Below are 25,666 nucleotides of genomic sequence, written 5' to 3' on the forward strand. Positions count from 1 at the left end.
GTGCATGGAACGGGCTCGCGCCACGCGGATGAGCAACCGACATCGAAGCTCGCCCTCTGCGTGATGATCAGAAGGGCAGGATACACATTGATATTAGTACATTTAGGTAACGCTGATACGATGAGAAGTTATTTTGTCTACCACCCCTTCGCCGGAACCTTTACCCTGACCTGACCACCTCTCAACCACGTCCGGCTCGCCAGTTCATCAACACTCCCCAAGCCGCCGCGCCCACCTCTACACCCCTCGCCTTCCACTCTGCCACGCTAAGGTCATCGACCTCCCTCATCTCCCTGATAACGCTCATCGGAACAGCCACCCCGTCGAAGTCCGAATAGTCTTGCCACTCGGGCGGGTGCTGCGCCTTGACCGCATCGCAGTCTGCCCCCAGATGGTCCTCGCCAGTGTAGTAAAGTACGTGTTCTCGAGTAAGGTGATTCTGCCCCTCGATATCGATTGGCTGAAGCTGGATCTGAGCGTGGAGGACCTCGGAATCGCCATGGCGCATCGAGTGGATGAAAGCGGTAACGTTGCCCTTGGCTTCCGCGCGGTCGAGCCGGTCGAAGAGGGTAGAGTCGTGGGGATGGTGGTGGCCGACCGGATCTTCGTCGCATATATAGTTTATGACTCGGAGCCGAGGACAGGCGCGGAGCCATTGAGCGGAGGCAGAGGGGATAGGAAGAACACCCGTCGGCGTCGTCGGAGCCGGTTGGTACGGTAGATCGGACACCCGCTCGCGCCGACGTGTGAGATGCAGGACCTCCAACGTGGTCGATGATGGCAGAGTATCGTCCTGAATGTCAGCTGAATTCCACTAAGAAGGACTGGAACGTACCGGGAGCTCGTACGCCGGGTGCGCCAGGACTGACCGCTTCAGCGAGGCGAAGCTGGAGTCGCTTAGTCTCACGCCCGCCAGTGGTGACCCCCCACTGTCCTGCCAGACGAGATCAACCAGCTGCTTCAGATTCCCAACGGCCGGGACGAAATGGTCGCTTGATTTGTCGAACTCATAGTCCCAATCTAATCGCAGCGAGAGCTGCTGGATGCGAGGGCTGGAACATAGGATGTTGTCGATAGTCATGTCGACAGACTGCTCGTTCGACTCGTTGCCACCGCTGAATTCGATGCAGAGCGCGAGCAAATTGGTGTCGGCGTTCAAGGAGGATGGAAGTGTGCGTTCCCTGGGATGACTCCGGTAATTATACAAAGACCGGTAATTGTAAGAAATGTAGAGAGCGAGGCGCTGCAGTTTCGGCGCGAGCCTGAGCAGCAGGGTGATGGTCTCGGGATGAGAGATTGTGTCTTCGCCGAGCTTGAGGGAGGTGAGTGCTGGGAATGACATGCCCAGCGGCGGCGCCGGAATCCTGTGAGCGCTCCAGGTCTCGAAGTCGCTATCGTTGGAGCCGCCTCCGAAAAAGCCGCCACTAAAAGCGTCAGCCACGATGTCCTAACCGGAATCGAGGACTATGCTCATCGAACAGTCGTGTCAATCAACGTACCTGTCAAACAGGCATAAGGAGTCAGAGTGTTTCTGGAGTAGGCGAGTTTCGAACGACTGAGCCAGCCTGGACAGGCCGACATAGAAGATCTTGAGGTGCTCGAGATTGGGCGAGACATCGATCAGCAGCTGGATAAAAGCATCCGCGATGCGGATGAAGGGAGCGCCTTTGATTGACTTGATAAGGCCGTACCGAGACCGGTTTCCCTCCGATCGGACGTCGTCCATCATACGCATCATGCTGAGGACGTAACGGCGGAGGTCCACTGAGCTGTCGTTAAAGCGGCGGTACTCTTCCTTTGGATCTGGTTGTTGCCAGCTGGAGTCGCTGATGTCGAGAAAGAGGTTTAGATTGCGCCAGATGTCCGGCTCGAAGACGGCATACATCCTGCGGGATCGTCGACCGAGAGTGATTCGCGATGCCTGGTCGAGCTCTGGCCGGAGCATAAGCAGTATGTCGACAGGTAAGGTACCGAGTGAATCCGGGGGAGGCAGGGGTATAAGACTTGCGATCGTTAGGGTGGTGGCGAGGGCGGGGGCCAGGTGGGCGTTTGCATCGGTAGCTGGATAGATAAAGGGGGGAGGGTCGCTCCACGAGTATGTCATGCTGGTGGGTGTAGGTACGTTTTGCATTCTTGGAGAAGAAAGGGGTAAGATGAAGTACAAAGTCAGGATGTGGGATTCGTAAGTGGTGTACGTAACCCTTAGGGGGCTCATGCGCAAGGTCGAGCTTGGACACCCGTCATGCGGTATAGCGGACGTGCTCGCGGTCCGAGCTTGCCCTTAGGTCAGGTACGCACGTACCTCCTCATGTCCCTCATGAGCCGCGTCAGTCTCCAGACATGAGCTCGTCAGCATAGCAGAACCAGCATCGCATGCATCCAACCATGGCATGATCACTCCCTTGATCTATGCCCCTGATGCGCTAACTCTCTCCCCACCCATCCTGCAGCCCTTCCGGCTATTCCTCGTCCTCGTCCGAGTCGTCATCGCCCGCAACGTCCATGTTTTGCTTTTCGAACCGCTCCATGAGCTCCTTGAGTTCGGCGTCGTCCGTGTCGGATACGATTTTAGGCTGAGGTGTCAGCTCGGTATTGATGTGCTTGATCCTATCCACCCCTTTCCGTGCGGACCAAGCCCATTCCCTCCAGCCGTCCAGCCCTCCACAATCTCCGCCCCCTTCTCGACCAAGACCCGAACTCACATTCATCTTGATGACCATATCCCCTCCCTCCTCCTTAATACTCTCCCCAATCGCCTCGACCGCCTTCTCCATCGTCTCCATCGCCGCATTCTTATCCGTGCTCGTCGTGCTAATCACATACAGCGGGGGCGCGACCAGCCTAATCTTGATGGGCACCTCGTCCGTGCCGACCGCCTCGCCCGCGCGGAGGGCGGTGCGGATCGCCTCGATGCCTTGGTAAGCAAAGCACTTGACTTCGACGTCGGCGCGGACCTTGACGGGCTTGGGGGTGAGGCGGCGGGCGATGACGGAGCGGAGGTCGGAGAGGGTGTCGGCGGGGAGTGAGAGGGGGGCGAAGACCGCGTCGGGTTCGCTGGGGGTCAGCGGGGTTCAGTCGAGCTAGTATCGAGCAGATTCTTGGCGCTACCGTCATCGCCACCCTTTGGCTGCGCTGCTGATCAAGCGGCATCGCAAGACGATAACGCCTCCGCCATCATGATCCTCCCGCGCAGCAGCTCTTTCCCATTTCCCATAGATTCTCTCCCAATGACACAGGATTCTCTCCCTAGCACCTCCACCTCGTCCCGTCCCGCCTCGTTCTGATCTTCCTCGGCCCATCCCGGCCCATCCTCCGCCCTCACCCATCCAGCCGCATCCTCCGCCTCCCAGCCGAAACCTCCACAACACTCACGTTATGCTCAACTTGAACGCCTCGTACGTATGTCCATACTGCTTATGCAGCGGCCACGCGATCTTTTCATACAGATCATCCGCATCAACATCCCTCTTCTTGGCGACCTGAGTAATGATCGAGTCGACCGCTTTTCCCTTTTCGTAATTTTCCTCGCATTTGACCACTTCTTCTGCTGAGACTCGGCGTTTTGACAGGTCGATATAGCCTATATGTCAGCTGTGCCCCCGGACAAGCACGAGGAGCTCACCCTTATCTGGGTCCACGCGCATCACAACCACCACCTCATTCCGCCCGACTCGGATCAACTTTTGCACTGATCGGATACGTCTTCTGGAGAGCTCGGAGAGGAGGATCATTCCCTCGATACCGTCGTATTCGAGCTGCGGGTCAGCTCCGGAGGATGGTACTTCATCAGCAGACTGACCAGCTTGACGTAGGCTCCCATGTCCTCAATGGAGAGGACCTGGACCATGACCAGTTGGTCCACCTGCGGGTCAGCTTGAAATTCGGACTAAGCTCTTGGAAGCTGCTAGTTCCATCTCGCTCACCTCTGGGTACTTGTTCTCATAGTATCGGGGCATCTTAGCTGAAGTATAGGTAAAGAGGCAGATGGACAAAGAAGTTGGAGTCGACCAGCCAACCTCAATATCCTCCACCGCAATTTCCCCTATTTATCCCACATACCTCCCTGCCGTATGCAAGCTCCGCCCGGCATCTCCTCCAACCGGTCCACCTTGTCTATACCCGGTCATCCTGCTATCCCCACTCATTCATCACCATGCTCCTCGCTCGCACCGCTATCACAGCGCGCACCTTCCACGCCGCCGCAGCCAAGCAGTCTCTCACCCACTTTTCCCGCGCCATGTCGACCGCCTCGGAGCCGCTGGTCCTGTCCGAAAAATCCTCCTCCGGCAAGGTCATCATCCTCCGGCTCAACCGGCCCAAGGCGCTCAACGCGCTCAGCTCACCCCTCTTTGACCAGCTCAACATCGAGCTCGAGAAGGCCGATGCGGACGAGAGCGTCGGTGCGATCGTGTTGACCGGGAGTGACAAGGCTTTCGCTGCGGGGGCGGATATCAAGGAGATGAAGGACAAGGACTGTACGTTTGGCTCTGGGCTAGCTGACCTCAGTCGCCACGACGTACAAGAACAACTTCCTCGGGACGTGGACGCGTATTGGAGCGATTCGCAAGCCCATCATTGGCGCCGTGTCAGGCTTTGCCGTAAGTCCTCCCACTGACCTAGCTGACCCCAGCTCGGAGGCGGATGCGAGTTGGCGATGTCGCTGGATATGCTCCTGTGCACCCCAGGCGCCACATTCGGCCAGCCGGAAATCACCCTTGGTATCATTCCCGGTGCAGGCGGGACGCAGCGCCTCACCGGCCTGATTGGCAAACCCAGAGCGATGGAGATGGTGCTCGCCAACCGCAAGATTGACGGCAAGACCGCCGAGGCGTGGGGGCTGGTGAGTAGGTGTGTTGCGGAGGGGGAGGACGTCGTCGCGGAGGCGGTCAAGATTGGGGATAGGATTGCGGGGTATGGGGCCGTGGCGGTCCAGGCGGGCAAGGAGGCTGTGAATGGATGTGAGTCTACGAGTGCCGGTATGGGGTCGAGCTGACGTACAGCGCTCGAGTTGCCCCTCGAGCAGGGTCTCAGGCTGGAGAGGAGGCTCTTCCAGAGTCTCTTTGCGACCAAGGATCAGAAGGAGGGTGAGTCGTACGACTTGTCTATCTTGGTCTGGGCTAATAGAGGCAGGTATGTCCGCGTTTGCCGAGAAGCGCAAGCCGGTCTGGTCCCACTTGTAAAAGAATAGAAGAAGTATGCAGTGATATTCTATGGAATACAGTATGTGATAGACCCTGCTTCAAGGGGAGTAGTTATTAGCGCAGATATAGTGATCCTGGACGGGAGGCGCGACCCGCACCGTTGCTTCCCTTGCCAGCAGCCTTGACCTTCTTGCTCAGGCCTGGTCTCCTCTCAACTGCTGTCCGACCAAGTACAGAACAGCATAGCGTAGGGCGGGGAGGAATGATGGTCCGGGCCCCGCCGGAGGCCGAGCGCAGCTCGGCTGGAGGGGGCAGGGCCGAGCGAAGCGATGCCGAGACCCCCACTCCCAACATTTACCTTTATATTCCACTTTGGAGTCGGGACTTCCATCTGGATCAGGGGAACTCCTGTGCCTCAGGGGTATTAGTGTAGTGGTATTCACGTTTCAGAGCACTAGCGGTACGGGAACCAGCATTGTGCCAGGGAGGAAGAGGTTCCCCACCCTACTCTTACCCCCACTTCTAACATTTACCTTTATATTCCACTTTGGAGTCGGGACTTCCATCTGGATCAGGGGAACTCCTGTGCCTCAGGGGTATTAGTGTAGTGGTATCACGTTTCATTCGCACTAGCTTGCGCGACTGATTTGAAGCAACCGGCGTTCGATTCGCCGATACTCCATCTTTTTACCTGATCCTGGGAGGAAAAAGCACGGATTTTGGGCTTGTTCTTCTTTTTGTTTCATCTTTACGTATCACTTCGGGCAACCTTGGTACCTCGATCTCGTCGGATACACACATATGCTCAGCCATACCTCGTCCTGACGTCAATATCTTGCGGACTGCCGCCACACTGGACAAATTGTGGCTGGCGAGTTCCGCCACAAAGGGCAGCCCGGAACCAAATCTGCTCCTCATTCCTCAGTTTAAGTTCCGTCGGAACCCCCCGCTGGTGCTTGCCCGCCAAAGACTCGCAACAGTGGGCAATCGACCTGGACCTATCTATAGCATGAGCAGACCATTCCAGCGCGCAGCGACTGCTCCCCTCGCTCTTGCCAGAAGCGCTCGTCCATGCGTTCTTGGCAAGGCCGGTCCCTCTTCTCTGCAGATTGGGGGATCTCGATCTGCCAGCTTGTCAACTAGTTCAAGACCCCGACTCACTTCCCGCTTGTCCGTTAATGAAATCGGAACTGGGGTGCGAAATATCAGGCATAGCTCTTCCACTTCCACCTCAGCCTTTGAGGGGATCAAGCCGGTGGACTTGGCGTACGATGTGATTCAGCCGCCAAAGGTCAATGAGGGGGCGGAGGGGCAGTGCTTGGTGGTCTGCCATGGACTATTGTAAGTCCCTCCCTCACTTCCAGTAGTTCCATGAGGGGATAATGTGAGAAGAGTACAGGAAGTCCCGGGATGAAGTTGGCGCGGGAAGCGAAGCTTACCCCGCAGCGGGTCAAAACAAAATTGGCGCTCCCTAGCCAAGGCGTTCTCCACCCAGCTCGGTATGCCAGTGTACGCCTTGGTATGTCCAAATTATTGCATTGTTCTCTTCTAAGATAGTCGACCAGACTCGCTGATATCCTGAGGACTTGAGGAATCACGGTACCTCCCCTCACGCTGAGCCTCATACCTACGCCGCAATGGCAACTGACCTGGATCATCTCTTCCGCAAGCTCGATCTCAAAGGGATAAATCTGCTCGGACATAGCATGTGAGCTTCACACTCTCTTCTGAAGCCAGTCTAGGGAGGGTACAGCTGACATATAGGGGTGGTAAAGCAGTCATGGCATTTGCGCTCAACCCCGCCTTCAACCAGAACCTGCGCAGTCTGATCAGTGTGGATATGTCGCCTGCTGTCGGCCGGATGTCGCCGGAGTGAGTCATTTTCCCGTCCGTATACCGTGCTTTTTGAGAATAAGAGCTGATGCTGCAGATTCTTGGCATACACCCAGGGCATGCGAAAGGTGGATCAAGCGGGGGTGAAGAGTAAAGCCGAGGCGGACAAGATACTACAGGCAGTTGAGCCTGTAAGTCTTCTTGACTCCTACACTTCTTTTTCTCGGACTCAGCTGACCGGATAGACTCTCGCTACCCGTCAATTCCTCCTGACCAACACCCGCACCCTCCCCTCTGGCCAACTCGCCTTCCGTATCCCTCTCGACCTCCTCGACCGCTCCATCCCGCACATTGGCGACTTTCCCTATGCCCCGGCAGACTCCGACGACTCAACGCAAGTAACGTGGTCCGGACCTACCCTCTTCCTTAAAGGCGAGCACAGCAAGTATATCAATCGCAAGAATATACCGACGGCGCAGGCGTACTTCCCAAGGATGCGGATGGAGGTGTTGGATGCGGGGCATTGGGTACATGCGGAGCAGCCGGGAGAGACGTTGAGGGTGGTGAAGGAGTTTGTGGAGGGTATTGGTAGATAGACCCGCGGGGACGAAGCGGACTTTGTGGCAGGGGTTTGTGCCGATTCGCCGGGTTGACCGCTGTCCAGCCACAAGTTCCAGTTGACTCCATGCATCTTAGCACGTCAAGTATGGGGCGACCTCAAGCTCTAAGTTCAGCTAGCAGAGCAGGTCATGCAGTGCGATCTCCACTAGCCTCCTCCACTAGACCCTTCAGCTCGGTTCGGGACGCACGGACGTCCGATCTGTCACTCAGCCTCTTAATGGTCGCGTTCACCTTAATCATACAACCGTCCATCGACCTCTCCGATAGCACCATTATGTCGGATCTCTCCTCCCCTACAGCACCGGCCACTCCCATCCCAATCCCCACCCACCCCTCCACTCCGTCTCCCTCATCAGCGAGTCTCAGCACCCTCCCGCAAGAACTGCTCGAACAAATCGTTCTCGAGCTTGATCTCCCCTCCGCCCTCGCCCTCGCTCGCGTCTCATCCTTGTTCACCCCCATCGCTGATCATCGGATATGGCGGGACCTCAACCTCTCCGTTGAAGAGGGAACTACGCGCCTCGCTGAGCGGGACTGCCGGGCATGTGCGGATCATGGGCGTTACCACGCCTCCGGATGTGATCTGTGGGCAAAGGTGGATAGCGTGCTGGGGAGGGGGAATACCAAGAGATGGGCAATGGTGCGGGACGTGACGGTAGTCCCGCTCAGTGGGACAGGCGGCGCGATCGCCCATCTCCTCGAGGAGGTCTCCCCATACCTACAATCGCTTACCGTCCTAAAGAACACGTTTCGGGTTCCGTACCTGGACATCGGACTGCTGCATCACCGACGGATCATCAGAGAGCGCAACGTCGAGCTGTCGTTCCCGGCGCTCACACATCTCACACTCGACTACGGTACGTTCGAAATGGCCGAATTCGTCTATCTCCTCAGCGAGATCGCTCCCAACCTAGTCTCGCTCAAACTCTCCTTTGACCTGGAAGCGTACGAGTGGCCTAGTTCAGAAGGTGGATCGGACGAGGACGAGGACGAGCTTGAGGAGATAAACGCTCCCTATCCTCGTTCTGGTGTCCGTCTTCGCAAATTGCGCTGGCTCTCCGTCTCCTGGTATGGCGACGTGGAGCTACCCCCGGCGGGACCGGTCGCCTTCAACCCGATTCGGTGGCTTATCAAACAGAGCGACCGGCTCCAAATCCTGTACCTCTGGTATTTCGACGATCAACATTCCTTCGACTCCTCCATATTCTCCGATCTACACGAGCTCTCGGAGCTACGGGAGCTGTACCTACCCGGCTGGTTTGAGCACACAGCGGCCCTGCGTACAACGCGCATGAGTGAGCAGGAGATGATGCTGGCGGTGGAGAAGCAGGCCAAGCCGTCGCTGCCAGATAGCGTGGAAAGGCTTGCTATTCCCTATGGAACATGGCTTCACTCCGTGAGTGGAATTCCGCCAGTACTCGTCTTGCAATGACTGACTACCTCAGACTACGCCCATCGCCTCCCTACCTATCGCCCGAGGCGTCAAAACCGTCATCATCTGCACCGATTACTCCAGCGAACCGATCAGCATCGGACCAATGGCCATCAATCCGGAATTTGCCGCTTGGCTACGCGCTGCGCCTCACCTCGACGACATCTATTTCGCCTGCTGCGACAATCCCCTCTGGATAGCAGCGGAAACAATCCCCGTCCACGCACTCGCCGGGATCGACCACGGACGGCCCATAGGAACCGTCTGGTCACTTCGGTATCTCGGTCAAGAGCTTCTCCACCTGCGTTTCCTCGCAGAACCTTGCGACAGCAGGCGGTTCTATCTTCCGTCGGCATCGGGCGATACAAGCGAGCTTTCATGGCATGACTATACGGACTTCAGAGGCCAGGTGATACCAATGGAGGTTCTGGAGAGGATGAGGCGTCATGCGGGGTTGGAAACGGAGGGCTGGGAGCGGAGAGGCGTGGATGTGGATGAGGAAACATGGCGGCTACTACTAGAATGGATGCACGGGTGAGTCTTTTTTCGACGTGCACACCTTATACTGAAGCTGATATGTCAGGGAGTCATAAGATACCCTACTTCCATCTCGGGAAAGTAGATGAGCATCAGTCCTCGCATGTCACTTCCCTCCGCAATTCTCAGCGGCTAGAGATTGGTCTGTATACGTTCGAGCGGGCTGTACATATCCCTAGCTATCAGACCATGTATACGTACGGTAGCGCCAGCGACTGATGTTGAGGGGGATCAATGTGATGAGCTCAGTACATTCGGCAATGTCCGGCGCCGAGCTCCCGACTTCTCCTCCGATCTCGACTCCACTCTCGACCATCATCTCAGCATCTATAGTCCGTTCAGCCTCTGCAGCGGCCTCGTGTCTTGTCGGTCCAGCCGACGCAACAAGAAGGACGTCCATGATATGGTCCAGTCGGTACCGGTCGAAGCCGCCCCACTCTGGAGACGGGCGCTCTCGGTGACCCTCGACAGCTGGGCGTTGTGCCTGAACGGAATCGCGGTCGGCCTCGCCTGGCGCTGGCCCGATGTTGCTCGAGGAGGAGGCAGTAAGTCCTCCCACGACGTCGCTCACGTAGTCATCCACTCTGAATACTCTGTACAATACGGCGTAATCTGCTCAATCTTTCTGATTACCGGTCTAACGCTATCCATACCCGCTTTATGGAATCAAGCCCGCAACTACCGCCTGCACCTCATCACTCAATTTATATCGCTCATCGTCTACCCAGCGGTCACCTTTGCGCTGCTGAACATCATCCAGGCAGCGGGAAATGCGGAGATTGACATCTATATTCTGATTGGAGTCCAGTTTGTCGGGTGCGCATGTACCAGTATCGCCAGCAACATCTCGGTCACTATCGCGAGTGGCGGCAATGGTGAGGCTGCTACGGTGGAAGTGGTTCTAGGTGAGCTTTAACGAGGGACTGGCTGATGCCAGGCAATCTCCTCTGCGTGCTCTTCAGCCCCTTGCTCAACCAGATGTACTTCTCGGCTTCGGGCTGGGATAGGGGGATACCTATTGGGGAGGACGGATCGTCCGGTCTCGCGGGTCTGGGCGAGATGTACCGAAAGGTCATGATGAAGATGGGACTGGCGATGCTGCTTCCTTTCGTGAGTACTGGTAATACCAGCGGGAGCGCTGCTGACTATCAGACGACTGGGCTCGCCGTGCAATAGTGGGTCCCAATTAAGGCACTGAGACAAAACTGATGGCAGCTACTTCCCCAAAGCAGTGAAGGCCGCTGGACAGGCGCTGCATCTTCAGAAAGTATCATCCATTCTCCTCGCCACCATTGTCTGGTAAGTCCGCCAGAGATCGCTGCTGACTCCAGGGCTCTCTTTTCCACCCAATTCCACAACGATGCATTCTCAAGCCTCCCATCCGCTTCGATATACCTCCTAGTCTTCCTCATCATCATCTTCTATCTCGGCTTCAGCGCGGTCGGCTTCTGCGTATCTCGTCAGACCTTCATCCCAGCTCGACTAGACAGCAGAATCATACGAGCGGTCCGGCGGTACAAGCTATCGAAGGGCGAAACGACCGCAGTCTGTTACTGCGCTGCAACAAAGGGCTTGGCGGTGGGCACGCCCATGCTGGACGCGCTGTATGGGGGCTTCGCGGCGAGGGAGAGAGCGATCATCTCCATTCCGTTTGGGCTGTACCAGTGTGAGTTCTAGTGGTGCAACTTTGGAACTTGGGGACCAGCTGATCCGGCAGTGGAGCAGCTCGTGATGGCCCAGCTTCTCCGTCACGTCTTCAAGCGGTGGAACGCTCGACCAGAACCAGTACTGTCGATGGACGAAGTGCCGAGCCAGATTGTCGGTCACCATGAGCTTCTCGAGAGGGAGGGCTCTATGATCGAGGAGGATGTCGACAAAAAGTGAGACCTTGGTCAGGCCATCGGCTGCTCTGGCGTCTCTGCTCCGGAGAGGCAGTATACTAGGCGCTTTGCGGAAACAGCGTCTTTGCTGCATCGTTCAGCAGGGTATTTTTGGTGAGCTCGTCACTTCCCCGCAGCTCATTTGGCGATACTGACTCGGATAGCCCAGGCTCCACTTCCGACCGCTCAGGTCCCGGTCAACACCGCCTCATCCCGCGCTACTGCTCCTTGACTTCAGCATGCTCCAGGCTACACTATCGCCACGACCGATCCGCCAGCGAGCAATCAGATTGGGCCGTCTTCTGGAGATGCTGCCCGTGCACGGACCGGAGGGAAGGGGGGAGGAGCAGATATGCCTAGCGATGGGGCACGAAGGGCAAGGATTCGGCGCGGCGGATACCTGTGGACTGCAATCAAGTGGCACCCTCGGCCGTGAGTATTCTGAGCCTGAATCTCCTCCTTTTGCGAGTAGCTCCAGCTGACGAGGTAGGTCTGCACCGGCTACTTCTCGCTGGCAGTACGTAGAGGTTGCTGTCCTTGGCCATCTCATCAGACTTCTGGCCCGTCTCTCTGGCGATCTCTAGACGCACTTCAGAGGGGAGCTATGTTCTGGCTGTCAAATGCAAGAGTCCAGGAAGCACACCTACCAGCACAGCTCGCTCAAGGTCGGCAAAGTATAGCCGGCTAATGCCGATAAAGTTCCCCACTTTTCCCTCCACTCGCCTCCTTGCGCGTCCCTCAGTTTGCAACATCAGCTTCTCCGCACATGTCCCGGCGCTCTCGTGCGTGGCGGCAGTAATGAGCTCACCGTCGCCTTCCCTGGCGTCGCCGGCAGCTCAGGCCCCTTGGAAGCGAATCTTCTGGTTCATTCTCGGGAACTGGTTCCTCATCCTCAACGGGGTCGCTGTGACGCTGGCTTGGCGCTGGCCTGAAGTGGCTCGCAATGGCGGCAGTAAGTCTAGACTAGACTATGCTGAGATAGTCATCCGATCAGAGTACTCGGTACAGTACGGCGCCATCGGGTCCATCTTCCTCATCACCGGTCTGACGCTTTCCACTCCGGCGCTATGGAACCAGGCGCGCAACTATCGGCTGCATCTCATCACCCAGATCACATCTCTGCTCATCTATCCTACCTTCACTTTTGCCCTACTCAACATCATCAAGGCGGCGAGGAACCCGCAGATCGACATGTACATCTTGATCGGAATACAGTTCGTGGGGTGCGCGTGTACGAGTATTGCCAGTAACATCTCTATGACGATCGCTGGAGGCGGGAATGGAGAGGCCGCTACTGTAGAAGTTGTACTTGGTAAGTGGATGATACGAGCTGAGCTGATACCAGGCAACCTTCTTGGGGTACTGTTTAGCCCGCTCATCAACCAGATGTTCTTCTCGGCGCCAGGGTGGCATCAAGGCATACCGATAGCGGAGAATGGGTCGCCTGGTCTGGCTGGGCTAGGCGAAATGTACAGGCGGGTCATGATGAAGCTTGGACTAGCCATGTTTCTCCCCTTTGTGAGTCATATAACCGCGGTCCAAGGTCGAGCTGACAATTAGACCATCGGACAAGTTGTGCAATAGTGAGCAGCAACATGGCCCGAGCTAACGGTAGTTTCTTCTACAAGCCAACAAAAAGAGTGGTACAGGCCCTGCAGCTACCAAAAGTCTCCTCGTTCTTGCTTGTCACCCTGGTCTGGTGAGTCCATCTCCGGCGTTGCTGACTCCAGGTCCGTCTTCTCCACGCAATTTCACAACAATGCGTTCTCCAGTATCCCTCCCGGCTCCATCGCGCTCGTCATCTTCCTCATCATCTTTCTCTACCTCGGCTTCAGCGCGGTCGGCCTCTTTATCGCTCGTCTCCCCTTTATCCCCATTTCGGACGGCAAGATGGGCAAGGCAGCCCAGGCGTACAGACTGACAAAGGGCGAGACGACGGCGGTATGCTATTGCGCAGCAGCCAAGGGACTGGCCGTAGGGACGCCCATGATGGATGTTTTGTATGGCGGGTTTGGAGCGAGGGAGCGGGCAATCATATCGATCCCATTTGGACTGTATCAGCGTGAGTACCCCCGCTACGGTATGAGCTGACCTTGCAGTCGAGCAGATCGTTATGGCGCAGCTGCTCAGTCATCTCTTCAAGAGGTGGAATGACAGGCCGGACATGCTGGTCCTCGAGGAAGCGATTGTCAGCGAGGCTGTCAATCAGCACGAGCTGATCGATCGGGAGGGCTCCTTGGATGAGGTGAAATGAGTGAGCTCACTGTCGTTGTAGCATGTAGTATGCACCTCTAGCAAAGTCCAGTGATAGCGCGAAGCGAAGGTAGACGTCACGAGGAGAGGCGAGCCCAGCCCAGCAGCCAGTCAGCATACCATGAGCATGGGCAGCCGCGACGAGGTAAGAAGGGATTAGTTCAATCGGATACCGGCAGGCCAGCGGACTCACAGCTGTACGAATTTGCTGGTGCGAGGTGTGGGTTGCCTTTGATGATATACGGGATTGAGCGGATGCGATACGCGAAGGGGGGTGGGCATCCAGTACGGCTCGACGGAACGTCTAGCATAGGCAGGTGTTATCAGCTCGCGCTATACCATTCAAGACGGCTGCTGGACGTGTAAGCTGTCAGAAAATCCGGTCAATAAGCAGGTCGTTGCGCACCTCAGTGTATCAGCGATTCATATACAGTACACCCATGCCCTCATATTGACCCTGTCGAGCTGATCTGTCGCATAAACAGCTCATCCTTCCCTACTCCCCATAGAGAACCGCCGAGGACCACCACCGCCCCCCATGGCTAACATCATCATTTAAGCAACGCCGCCCGCGATGAAGCGCCGAAATCCAGGACGGCCCACATCACGTATTTGTCCGGACCTTCCCGTTGGTCTTGGCCGCGCGCTCGCTGGTCTTGGCCGCAAGCTCGCGGACCTTCCGGGCCCACCTCCCCTAGCGGATCAGCTCGACATCAGTCACGTACGAGTCTGCTTCCATGCTCACCTGTTCTATCCCAAGCATGATGCTCCTCTGGCGCCGCATTAAATTCCAAGCGCCCAGCCCCACCTCTACGCCCCTTCGCTCCCAGTATCCGCTACCTTTGACGCCTTCAATCTCCTTGATCCCTCGAATAGCAGCGTGGACTATTGATTCTCCGCGATAGTCGCCGAACGGACACCAGGTAGGCTCGTCGACTCGAGCCAAATGCGGTAGGCGAGTAAACGTTTCCGCGGGTGCACCGGTGTAGAATACGCGAGTCGGGCATGTCTCCTGCGGATTGCGGGACTCCCACTGATGGATATCTTGGACGAGCATGTCACCATATAGGAGCTCTTCGCCGCCATGGCACACCGAGTAGATGTGGCCCGTCACCTCGACCGCAGCCTCGGTCGGGTCCAGATCGCCGACCGAAACCACGCCACCGTGACTGTCGCGCCGTGATGTATAGCCGATCTCCCGGAGCCCCGGCAATTTCCGAAGCCACGAAGCGAACTTGACGGGGATCGACATGGGGCGTAGATCCGTTCCAGCAATGATGAGAGGAATCTTCATTCCGGGTGCCAGATACGGCCCAGTGTCTGAGATGCGGGAGCGGCAGTCAAAGTGAAGGATTTCGACCCTCGGTAAGGACGGCAGAGTAGCTTGTCTCGTCTACAGATCAGCCAGATCTTCTAGCATCGTGCGGTCTCGCTTACCGGGTAAGACCATTCTCGTGTAGGTAAGATCAGCCGCTGGAGTTGCGGATAATTTGGACCCTCCACCGCGATACCCCTCATACTCGCCACCACCATGCCATCGAGCCAGCCCCAATGCAAAGTACGAAGGTGAAGCATGCGCCCTATACACGTTGCAGCCGCTAACGCTGGCTCCCCTGCTTCCGCTTCATCCACCTCGCACGATAGCGATACCAGGTTTGGGCTGCGGTTCAGAAGATCGACGATCACCTCGGCGGGATCGCGAAATGCCACCACCTCCACGAGGTCCGCCGAAAGGGATAATTTCCGTATGACTGTATCGCGCTCGATAAACCGTTGTCCGCCGAGAGGAGATTGCGGCATATTGGCCGCACCCTCATAGACCGCATTGTATTCGAAGGCGAGCGAGACCAGGTGTGGGGCAGAATTGCAAAGGAAGGGGATGAAGAGGATGCTGTAAAGAGCGTTGTGTCCGATCTGTACGGTGGTGAGGGAAGAGAATGAGAGGCCGAGACCGCAGCGGAGGAGTTCCGAGTGGCAAGCGAGGAGGTGGTTGTCGAGGGATTCCGCGCTGGGGATGACCCCGACGGTGGGCCGTATCGCCAGCGACCGGATAAAGGGCGAGATGTTCTCGAAGAAATTGACCACCCAGCTCATCGCTGGGGAGCGAGAGCACAGAGTGACCGTTTCCACCGTCTTCCACCGCTTATCGTTCCCATTCATCAAAACCCCTTTCGCCATCTTCCGCAGCGCGTACTCCGCCCTTGCTTTCCGCAGCTCCGCCTCCCTCTCCGGCGGGATATATCCTAGCCATGAACGCTGCGCCATAAACTCTTCCGTGAGATAGAGCTCCAGGTCTCGCCAGATGCGACGCTCGAGGATACCGGCCGTCAGGCGAGAGACGCCGGCGAGCGAGGCGGCGGTCTTTGGATCCGCGTAATTCCCGATCTGAGCAATGAGCTCCCGCGGTAGAGAGGTCAGCGTTGCGGCTGAGCTGCCAGTAGGTGTCGCCATCGTGGGGTATAGCAGCTGAACAAGATGGATGTGTTGTGATAAGAGGTCCAGAGATGAATCCCGTCTGAGTCAACCGTTGACTGGGCGGTAAAACTTTAGTGCATGCTCCGCATTCCTCATTTCTGGCTCTGCAGCATCCATGATCCACTTCTCTGACTGATATCTGCATGAACAGGCATGATTGGCTATCACTCGAAGCTACGGGAACATAAATGTTGGCCCTACTACTATCCCCAGGCCTCATCTCAACATCATTCTCTCGGTATAGCCACCCGCCCTCAACGCTGCCGCATCGTCCATCCCCTACACCGTCCAGCCCCTTCCCGGTGCCCTCCGTGCCAGCGTCTCGTCCGCCGTGGTCGGATGGTGATGAAGCAGTTTCAGTCATCGAGAGAGGAGGAAAAGCCGGATGCGGGGCTCGAGATGGAGCTAGGGGGGGAGAGAGGGCTGATGGGTGTCGAGGGGGAGATCCTACTGAATCAGCTCGTTGCCCTCGCTCAAATCCAAGTTGATCGTGCTCACTCGGCTTGTTTCTCGTCCAGCCAGCTCGTCAACACCGCCCACGCGTCTGCCCCTACCTCCACGCCCCGCCTGTTCCAGTGCTCGCTTCCCTCGACCCCCTCCGCTTCCTTCATCGCCGCAATGACTTCCCGCTCCACCAAAATGCCCTCGTACTCGGTGAAAGCACACCACGAGGGCTCGTCCACCTGTATTACACCCTTTGCCCAACTCAGAACTCTGCCGGCTGCGGTGTACAACACTCGACTGACGGACGTTTTGTCCGGGAAGGCCGAGACCGACCGATGGACAAGGTGGATAAGCATCCGACCGTAAAGGAGCTCGTCGCCGCGGTGTTTAATCGAGTAGATATAGCCGGAGACGTTCCCTTCCGCCTCGACACGATCGAGATGGTCGAATAGGGAGCATTGGCCGGGCCTTACAGGTCGATACATGGGCGTCATGTAGTGAACGATTCGTAGTCGTGCGCACTTGCGAAGCCAGGAAGCGTGCGCTGCGGGTAAAAGCATGTACGTGCCATCCTGGTCGGTGGCGGTGCGTTTGACGAAACCTTGATTCAGCCTCGAGTCGGAAGATGAGTTGAGCCTTGAGCAGTCGAGATGGATGATCTCTAGGAGAGGCATCGAAGTAGCCAACATCTCGCCGACCTGATATGTCAGCGAGCAGTCTCCAGCTCATTATCAAGGATGAACGGAAGTGTGCTTACAGGGATAGTATACTCGCTCAGAGGTAGCATCACTCGCCTAAGCGAGTCAAAGCCAACGTTCCCTGCTGCCATGTCCACAGATTCCGCCGCGCCATATTGTAACCGCCAGTCCCATCGGAGATCGCGGAGACGAGCCAATGTTCTGATGGCTTCCAGCGGCATCTCGGCTTTAAGACCACCCTTGACTTTGCATAGCAAGACCTCCAACTTTGGACTGCGCCCGAGCAGGTCGATGATTGTGTCGACGGGGTTGTAATCACGGCTCGCGTGTGAGCAGTTGACTTTGAGGGAAAGCCTCTTGAGTTGAGTATCGCGAGTGAGCGACCGAGGAAAGGCCGTGGATGGCTTGGATATGGGCTTGTGCGCTTGGAAACACGCTCGATACTCGAACGCCATCGAGCACAAATTCGGCGCCGACTCGCAAAGGAAGACCACGAATTGGAGGTTGTAGAGCGATTCCGAGCTGATAGTGACGTCGACGAGCGAATTGAAGGATATCGCGAAGCCGCCCCGGAGAAGTTGTTGGTGGCAGCATAGAAGCTGATTATCGAAGGAGTCCTCGCTAGGAGATTGATCGTGTCCCCTGAAAACCCGTAACGATCGGATGTAGGGCGATATCTCTTCGAACAGAGATATCGTCCAGCTCATCCATGATGACCGGTGGCAAAGAGCGACGTTCTCCACCGCCTCCCAGCACCTCGGGTCGGCAAGGTCCCGCCTTAGCAGCCCCTTGATCATCCGTCCCAGCGCGTACACCTCTTGCGTTTCCCTTCCCTTCCCCTCCTCTTCAACGATCCGTGCACGTCGCGCCGCCTCTCTGGCCTCTGGAGAGAGCTCATCCGTAACGAAGAGGTTCAGGTCCCGCAAGACCCGCCAGCGCAGGGCGACCGCAGTGAGCCGGCACGTCCGACGAAGGGCGATGGCCGTACCGAGATCCGCGTAATGCCCGATCCGACCGAGCAGTTCGACCGGTAGCGACGATAGCGATGTGGGTGGCGACAGCAGAGCTGTCGAGGTAGACGTAGATGTAAGCGTCATTGGGAATGCAGTAGACTGAGTCGTATACGTATAGAAGAGAGAGAAGGAAGTAGAGAGTTTTCGGAGCAGCCAAGATCTTAATATCTTGATCCGTGCGTCCGTTTTGGCTGCGTTTTCCTTCGCCCTCGTGCTCTCTGCAGATGCTAGGTTCCTCATTGCGGCTCGGAACGCGCGTGTGCTGATGCTGCTGTCCAACAGAACCGTCTGAGTACTGGAGTGATATGATCTATCGTGCACTCTATCGCCCATGCTCACACCCAGCCGCTCTCTGCCTTCTTCCCCTAATCCCGCTACCCCCTTCTCTGCCGCCGTGCTGTATCTGGAACGTATCGCTTTGGCCCTGGATCCAGTAGTGCTGGGTGATGAAAAGGTACAGATGAGGGAAAGGTGGGGAGTGAGGGGTTGAGGGCATGCGAAATCTTGTAGATCAAATCGAATCACCTGCTCTTTCAGCGATTCCCCAAAAAAATCATGATATGATCCAAACACTCACCTGCGACCATCTTACTCTTCCAGCTCATCAACACCCTCCATGCTTCTGCTCCGAACTCCACGCCTCTCCAATCCCAGTAATCATCCTCCTTGACCCCCTCTGCCTTCTTCATCGCCGTAATGACCTCCATCGGTACCGCCATCCCCTCGTACTCGGAAAAGGGATACCAAAAGGGCTCCCCGATCTGCAGGACCGGGCGAAACTTCAGGAGGCTGGCCAGATTCGCGGTGTAGAGTATACGTGTAACGCGCGTCTTCTCCGTACGGTGCCCCTTACGATGAAGGACGTCCATGACGAGCATGCGGCCGTAAAGGAGCTCGCTATAGCCGTACCGAACCGAGAAGATATGCGCTGAGACATCGCCCGCCGACTCCACCCGGTCGAGATGGTCGAAGAGACCGAAGCCTGAGGCCATGTCGCTGCGATAGATGTAGTTGATGATCCGGAGCCGGCGGCAGTCGCGGAGCCAAGCGGCAAACTTGGGTGGTAGGATCATGGGAGTCGTCTGGCCACCGGCGCCGCGGCTGATGGGCGCACATGGCTCGATTTCGGACGAGATCCTCGCACGTTTTGAGCAATCGAAGTGAATGATCTCGACGGCGGGCATAGTGGAAGCCAAGTCCTTCTCGATCTACCAGTCAGCTGAAGTTCAAGGTCGCAAACAGTCGGACTTACAAAGAACGACCACCCGTAATGGGTCAGTACCGCTCGGCGAGGCGCGGCGAGGCCTGGCCCGTCTCCAGGGATATTGAAGGGCTCCGGCTCTTGGTACGCGATTTCCCATCGCCACAGAAGATCACGTAGGCTCGACATGCAACGAACTGCGTCCACTGACCCCACGGCCGATCCGGCATCACTGGCATCGCAAAGCAGCACCTCTAGATTCGGGCTACGTCTCAGGAGGTCGAGAAACGTAGGGATAGGGTTGTTCATCTGACTCGCGCCATGGCAACCGAATGTCATCGATAGCCTTGTAAGCTGGGTATCGCGAGTGAGGCATCGGGGGAAACCGGGTGATGAAGCGCCGTCATAGTGTTCGAAGCAGGCTCCCTGGTACTCGAATGCGATGGAGAGCAAGTTAGGCGCCGACTCGCAAAGGAAGGGGATAAATTGAAGGTTGTACAGCGATTCCGAGCTGATGGTGACGTCGACGAGAGGGGCGAACGATAGACCAAGGCCGCATTGGAGGAGGTCCCGATGACAAGCGAGCAAGTGATTGTCGAGCGAGTCGTCGTAGGCTGGATGGTCCTCGCTACGAAAGATCCGCAGCGAGCGGATGAAGGGCGATATCTCCTCGAAAAGAGTTATCACCCACCTCATCGCTGATGATCGATGGCAGAGAGCGACGTTCTCCACCGTCTCCTAGCACCGCGGCTGGACCAGGTCCCGACTCAGCAGCCCCTTGACCATCCGCCCCAGCGCGGACACCTCCCGCGCCTCCCTGATAGACTCTTCCTCCTCCGTCACGGCAAGACGCGCCGCCTCTATCTCCTCCTCAGAGCGCTCGTCGGTGATGAAGGGGTCCAGGTCCCGAAGAAGCCGGCGCTGGACAGCGACCGCCGTCAGCCGACATGTCCGACGAAGGGCGATAGCCGTACCGAGATCCGCGTAATGCCCGATCCGGCCGAGTAGCTCGACTGGGAGGGACGTGAGCGACGTGATCGACGCCTGAGGGGTAGTAGCCGACATGTCGAAGACGACGAGGGCGAGTAGGCGAGGATGATGTATGATGGAGGAAAGAAGGAGGTCGATTTGGGGGACGGATAAGCTGGTGGACGACGAAGGTCCGTGCGCACATTCCTCAGATATCTTCTCGCCGCCTTCTTGCTTCTTGGATCTTGGAGCCCGCTATGTCGTGGTCAGCCCGTGAGTGAGCCGGCAGAGCTCTTGCTAGCTAGCCGTAAATCGACTGTGGTTGGGCAGCAGACTACATACCTGCCTCATGTCATACCTGACCGCAGCCTATCTTCTGCGCCCGATCCCATTCCAGTCTCCCTTCCCGCTGTATCCAACCTAATTCCCGCTCTGTCCCCTTTGCGCCTTCGTAGTCCTCATCCGCCATCTCAGAGGTGTCACCAAACACCAAAGTCCCCAGCCCCCGCTTGTAGTATCGCCGCCTCTGATACCGCCCCGTCCAGCCTCGATCTCGATTTCATGGAGTCAGCGCGTTGTGCGAGTCCGACGATAATGAAGATCAGTCGAGCATTCCGGCTGGCTGGACGATGCGTTGATCGGATGTGTGCGCTAGGATAGTGGCGGAGAGGATGTGATGGGTGAAGTGAGACGCTTGCGCCAGGACTACTCATTCAGCGCAGTCCCCTCGTCCGCCTCGCTGAGAATACCGGACTCACCTGAGTTATTCGGCTCATTTACAGCTCGTGATATCGCTCACGCCTCTTTCCTCTACGCAGACCTCCACCTAGCAGCCTTCTCGTCCTCATTTTGCGCATTGGATTCCCTCCTACTCCATCGAAACGCCTCCCCTCCCTTGCCATCCGCAAGCCCCTTCCTCCGTCCACTTCTCGCTTCCACCCGACCTCCGATGGAGATTACGCCATATTCGAGGTGAGGAAAGTCGGGATCGCGGGGTGGCAGGGGAAAAAGGGGGATCAGGGAGAGACGGCAGCCACAGCGGACAACCTAATCAATGAGCTCGACACCTCGACCTAAAATACGACTGAGACTCACCTAGCATCCTCCTCTGCCTTCCAGCTCGTCAACACACTCCACACCTCCGCTCCGACCTCCTCGCCCCTGATCGATCCATGTTCGTCCGGCTCGTATCCCCCAGCCCTTTGCATCCGTCGAATGACTTCAAGTGGCACCACCATCCCTTCAAAATCAGAGAACATGTGCTCGAAGGGCCCGTCGACGTCCACGACCCCGTCGAGCCGACGAATTTCGGGGCTGGAGGTCGTGTAGAGGATGCGCGTTATGTACGTCTCGTTCGCCGCGACTGGATCACGCCGGTGAACGTCCACACAGTCCATGCAACCGTAGAGAACCTCGGATCCGGCATGCCGCATCGAATAGATGCGGCCCGTGACCCTCCCCTCGACTTCCAGCTTGTATGTCCAGTCGAACCGCCCCGAGTCAGCGGGTAGATGGGACATCCTAAGGTGATTGATCATGCGAAGACGGGGGCAGCGTCTCAGCCAAGCGGCAAACTCCGCGGGTAAATGGATGATGTTGTCCGTTTCGGAGAGATCGATGGTGTCCAGATCACGCGGTCGCATTGCGGGCCGGCCATCACAGTCGAGATGTACGACTCGCAGGGCAGGCATAGATGGGAGGACACTGTCGCCCAAGAGCTGTACTGTCAGTCTGGAGCAGTAATATGAAGGCGCCAAAACCTACCGGAAATGACCAACCATACAAGTGCACAATCACCCTCTCGAGCTTCTGAAATGAAGGGCCATCCTCCGCCGGTGTATCCTCCCCTTCCGACACTGTGGTAGATTGCCCTCGTCAGTGCCATAATAAGTTCCTTAGGTGCGACAAGCGACCTACGCCATCCTCCAGCGAATTCTTCCCCAGAGCGTCGTACACCTCACACGAGAGGTTGGACAGTAATGGACTGCGAGCAATGAGGTTCCGTATCACCTCGCCAGTGTCATAGTTGCGGGTCAGGCCTATGGTCCCCGCGCACCGAGCTTGCAGCGCGAGGTGTCGGAGTTTGGTGTCGCGCAAGATAGTCCGCGGACAACCTGGGGACGATTCCGGAATACGCGCTCCGCACTGTAATTGCGCCTGGTATTCGAATTCCAGCGTCGACAGATTGGGTGCGGAGGTACAGAGGAAGGGAATGAATTGTAGATGGTATAGTGCGCCAACATAGAGCCGGACGGTCGTAAGCGAGCCGAACGATAGGGCGGTACCGCAGAGCAGAAGCTCCCGATGGCAGGCCAGGAGTTGGCTGTCGATCGAGTCCGCGTCCCGATGGACGCCCTGCTCCTGAAAAATGTCCAGTGAGCGGATGTATGGCGCCACATTCTCCAGCAAGGGCACCGCCCAGCTGGAGGTGGGCGACTGGGAGAAGAGCGTAACGCTCTCCACCATCTTCCACCGCCTCTCGTTCCCATGCGCCATCACCCCCTTGACCAGCTTGCGCAGCGCAAGCTCTGCCCGAATGGAATGTGCCCGAGCCTCTCTTCCTCCTCCAGCTCCACCTCCCCACGCCATGGTGTCTGCGCGAGGAACTCCTCCGTAAGAAACAGGTCCAGGTCTCGCCAGACCCGCCGTTCCAGCGTTGAAGCGGTTGACCGACAGCACCGAGCGAGGGCGGAGGCGGTCCCGAGATCGGCGTGATGTCCGATGAGAGCGACGATCTCTCGCGGCAGAGAGCTAAACGCTGCTGTCTGGCCAGTCGACGAGGTAGACATAGCTGCGTCTTATGGTGATGTGGGAGGTAGATGGACAGTTGAAAGACTTCACTGGCGCAGATCAATGAGGAAGCTTGAAGGCAGCCCGTGCGTCGGTTTTCAAGAGTTGCCACCACCTTCTCTTCCCCTCGTAGAAGACTGCTCTCAAGGCGCCAGACAGACTGTGGGAACAGTGGGAACAGGTGCGCTAGTGCTGCATCTTTACACACAAGGTCTCTCACTCAAAACTCGGCGCCCAAGACCTCACCTCCCAGCAAAGTTCCGGATCAAAGCCTCTCCTCCCTGCCTTCCACCGTGACCTCCCTTCGGCAAGATACAGGACACGGGACCTTCTCCTGCCTCGCAGACGGAGACGCATAAAGCTCAGACGTCCATGTGCCCACCTATCAGGCGGACGCGGCGCCGTTAGCTCTGATCGCCGCCAGCTTCGCCTCGATTCCCGATTTGCTATCGGATCAGCCCACGTCCTCCTCCTCCTCCTATATCCTCGGCGCCTACTCACTGGTTCTGGGCATACTCCTTCCAGCTCGTCAACACATTCCACGCCTTGTCGCCCACATCCACACCCCGCCTGACCCAAGTCCCGCCTGGGCGTCCCCCCTCCACCTGCGCCTTCCGCTGAATCACTTTGAAAGGCACCGCGAGCCCCACATACTCCGAGAACATCTGATACACCGCCTCGTCCACTCTGACCACATCCTCCACCTCCCTGATAGACGCCACGTCGCCGGTATAGAGCATCCGGGTCGGCCTCGTCGCCGCTGGATTCTGCGGGTCCCGCCGATGGACCGTCTGGACGCGGAGCTGGCCAAAGATGAGCTCTTCCCCGCCATGCCGCATCGAGAAGATGTAACTTGGCGTCCGGCTTCGGCGTTCGTTCCGGACCATCCGCTAGAATACCTGGGTGCGGTCGTCAAAGTCGCTCGTCTCGATGTAGTTGATGATCCAGAGATTGGGGCAGCTCCGGAGCCAGGCAGCGAATGTCGGGGGGAAGAGGATGGGATGGGTAGAGAGGGGTAGAGCGGACGAGTCGAGGATAGCGGACGTTGGGGATGGACGATGGCCGACATCCCAGTGGACTGCCCCGAGCGATGGCATCGAGGGGCAAATACTGTCCGACGTGTCCTGATGATCAGCCCAGTACCGGTGATGAGAGAGACACGTACTGGAAAAGACCAATCTCTCGTTCGCAGAATCACCCTCATCAATGACGGGAACACCGGCCCCTGATCCGCAAAGGCCAGCTCCTCAGGATCCGCCTCGATGACGCCTTTCCAGCCCCATTCCAGACTGCTCAGGTGCTGCATGTGCTTGACGCACCGCATCGCCATAGCGTCCGAGGCATTATGCTTCATCCTGCACGACAACTCCGAGAGCTCCGGACTACGACTGAGGAGATCCAGAATGGTCTCTGATATGTCGTAGCTTGGGTGCCTTCCGATCGCCTGTACGTCCCATGCGAGGTGCCGCAGCTTGGTGTCCCGAGTAAGGAAACGGGGATACCCGGGAGACGATGGTGGGGGGACCGCAGCCGTTATCGAGCGAGCATCGTGCTGGAACGACAGGATGAGGAGATTGGGCACCGCGTCGCAAAGGAAAGGGATGAATTGGAGGTGGTAAAGGGCCGCATTGTGTAGTCGGGCGACGACGAGCGATCCGAAGGAAAGGCCCGAGACCGCAAGCGAGGAGCTCCCGATGGCAGGCGAGAAGTTGGCTGTCGAGCGAGGTGGGGTCCGGCCTGATGTCTTCCTCGTCGTAGATCTCGAGGGACTTGATGTAGGGGGATACGCTCTCCAAAATGGGTAGTACCCATCTCGTCGCGCCGGACTGGGAAGCGACCGTCACGCTCTCGACCATCTTCCACCTTCTCTCACTTCCATGACTCATCACCCCCTTGACGAGCTTCCGGAGCGCATAAGCCTCTCTTGCTTTGTTCTGAGCCGCCTCATCGATTACCGCCCCCGCCCCATCTCCCACATCCCCCGCCTCCCGCTCGACCCCGCTCAAGCTGGGCCTCTCCAAAAACTCGTCCGTCAGATACAGATCCAGGTCTCGCCAGACCCGCGGTTCAAGCACGAGCGCTGTAAGGCGGGACACCCTGACGAGGGAGGCAGCGCTGGCAAGATCGGTATAGTTCCCGATGTGCGTGACGAGCTCTGGCGGGAGCGAGGCAAAGGTTGCAGCTCGAGGGTCAGGCGTGTGACCCATCTCCTCGCCTGCTGCGCTCCCCGGCCTCAGGGTTTTGGATGAGGATTCAGTAGAAGGTCCCGGTAGCTCCACCGTACTGTCAGTAAGTGGTAGTCCATGTCAGAGGATATTGAGGATCATGGGGAGTGATGTATGGTTGCAGATCAGCCGCTGACGTCGACGGCGACGTGTG

General features: G+C 57.5%; 8 protein-coding genes and 1 non-coding gene across 9 annotated transcripts; 5 read left to right on the plus strand and 4 right to left on the minus strand.

Moving 5' to 3' along the window:
* Positions 1 to 181: 181 nt before the first annotated feature.
* MKK02DRAFT_39399 (uncharacterized protein) lies at positions 182 to 2,104 on the minus strand (the record flags this gene model as incomplete). Its single annotated transcript, XM_053090579.1, has 3 exons — positions 182 to 793; positions 836 to 1,424; positions 1,500 to 2,104. The coding sequence occupies 3 exons, from the start codon at positions 2,102 to 2,104 to the stop codon at positions 182 to 184; spliced, it is 1,806 nt and encodes a 601-aa protein (XP_052948898.1).
* A 355-nt stretch (positions 2,105 to 2,459) lies between these two features.
* MKK02DRAFT_34951 (putative eukaryotic translation initiation factor 2 alpha subunit) lies at positions 2,460 to 3,956 on the minus strand (the record flags this gene model as incomplete). The annotated part of the gene is made up of 6 exons (XM_053089043.1): positions 2,460 to 2,573; positions 2,703 to 3,054; positions 3,373 to 3,580; positions 3,623 to 3,755; positions 3,800 to 3,862; positions 3,924 to 3,956. The coding sequence occupies 6 exons, from the start codon at positions 3,954 to 3,956 to the stop codon at positions 2,460 to 2,462; spliced, it is 903 nt and encodes a 300-aa protein (XP_052948899.1).
* Positions 3,957 to 4,237: 281 nt separating this feature from the next.
* MKK02DRAFT_18792 (ClpP/crotonase-like domain-containing protein) lies at positions 4,238 to 5,180 on the plus strand (the record flags this gene model as incomplete). The annotated part of the gene is made up of 5 exons (XM_053086009.1): positions 4,238 to 4,475; positions 4,507 to 4,598; positions 4,631 to 4,958; positions 5,001 to 5,084; positions 5,131 to 5,180. The coding sequence occupies 5 exons, from the start codon at positions 4,238 to 4,240 to the stop codon at positions 5,178 to 5,180; spliced, it is 792 nt and encodes a 263-aa protein (XP_052948900.1).
* A 554-nt stretch (positions 5,181 to 5,734) lies between these two features.
* Positions 5,735 to 5,823, plus strand: MKK02DRAFT_t18. Its single transcript has one exon. It is a non-coding gene; the product is annotated as a tRNA-Ala (tRNA).
* Positions 5,824 to 6,150: 327 nt separating this feature from the next.
* Positions 6,151 to 7,570, plus strand: MKK02DRAFT_18770 (putative mitochondrion protein; the record flags this gene model as incomplete). The annotated part of the gene is made up of 6 exons (XM_053086006.1): positions 6,151 to 6,482; positions 6,588 to 6,660; positions 6,725 to 6,849; positions 6,906 to 7,013; positions 7,072 to 7,165; positions 7,220 to 7,570. 6 exons carry the CDS (start codon positions 6,151 to 6,153, stop codon positions 7,568 to 7,570), a joined length of 1,083 nt encoding a protein of 360 aa, XP_052948901.1.
* A 299-nt stretch (positions 7,571 to 7,869) lies between these two features.
* MKK02DRAFT_39403 (SBF-like CPA transporter family-domain-containing protein) lies at positions 7,870 to 11,969 on the plus strand (the record flags this gene model as incomplete). The annotated part of the gene is made up of 14 exons (XM_053090580.1): positions 7,870 to 8,991; positions 9,041 to 9,517; positions 9,549 to 9,561; positions 9,611 to 9,755; positions 9,814 to 10,109; positions 10,140 to 10,469; positions 10,502 to 10,674; positions 10,717 to 10,739; positions 10,780 to 10,863; positions 10,896 to 11,230; positions 11,282 to 11,444; positions 11,546 to 11,558; positions 11,609 to 11,876; positions 11,935 to 11,969. The coding sequence occupies 14 exons, from the start codon at positions 7,870 to 7,872 to the stop codon at positions 11,967 to 11,969; spliced, it is 3,477 nt and encodes a 1,158-aa protein (XP_052948902.1).
* A 273-nt stretch (positions 11,970 to 12,242) lies between these two features.
* MKK02DRAFT_39404 (putative sodium bile acid cotransporter) lies at positions 12,243 to 13,698 on the plus strand (the record flags this gene model as incomplete). The annotated part of the gene is made up of 7 exons (XM_053090581.1): positions 12,243 to 12,396; positions 12,427 to 12,756; positions 12,790 to 12,962; positions 13,005 to 13,027; positions 13,060 to 13,143; positions 13,175 to 13,506; positions 13,544 to 13,698. The coding sequence occupies 7 exons, from the start codon at positions 12,243 to 12,245 to the stop codon at positions 13,696 to 13,698; spliced, it is 1,251 nt and encodes a 416-aa protein (XP_052948903.1).
* A 603-nt stretch (positions 13,699 to 14,301) lies between these two features.
* MKK02DRAFT_29250 (uncharacterized protein) lies at positions 14,302 to 20,593 on the minus strand (the record flags this gene model as incomplete). The annotated part of the gene is made up of 11 exons (XM_053087762.1): positions 14,302 to 14,391; positions 14,443 to 15,090; positions 15,135 to 16,128; positions 16,223 to 16,619; positions 16,671 to 16,681; positions 16,713 to 17,314; positions 17,374 to 18,830; positions 18,905 to 19,535; positions 19,580 to 20,197; positions 20,220 to 20,392; positions 20,476 to 20,593. The coding sequence occupies 11 exons, from the start codon at positions 20,591 to 20,593 to the stop codon at positions 14,302 to 14,304; spliced, it is 5,739 nt and encodes a 1,912-aa protein (XP_052948904.1).
* Positions 20,594 to 21,513: 920 nt separating this feature from the next.
* MKK02DRAFT_29251 (uncharacterized protein) lies at positions 21,514 to 25,494 on the minus strand (the record flags this gene model as incomplete). Its single annotated transcript, XM_053087763.1, has 9 exons — positions 21,514 to 21,544; positions 21,593 to 22,215; positions 22,415 to 22,507; positions 22,554 to 23,424; positions 23,683 to 23,733; positions 23,789 to 24,078; positions 24,187 to 24,411; positions 24,453 to 24,697; positions 24,738 to 25,494. The coding sequence occupies 9 exons, from the start codon at positions 25,492 to 25,494 to the stop codon at positions 21,514 to 21,516; spliced, it is 3,186 nt and encodes a 1,061-aa protein (XP_052948905.1).
* Between the last annotated feature and the right edge of the window lie 172 nt (positions 25,495 to 25,666).

Source organism: Dioszegia hungarica (assembly GCF_025882075.1).
Source record: "Dioszegia hungarica strain PDD-24b-2 chromosome Unknown MKK02contig_2, whole genome shotgun sequence".
In the NCBI taxonomy this organism is placed as follows: Eukaryota; Fungi; Basidiomycota; class Tremellomycetes; order Tremellales; family Bulleribasidiaceae; genus Dioszegia; species Dioszegia hungarica.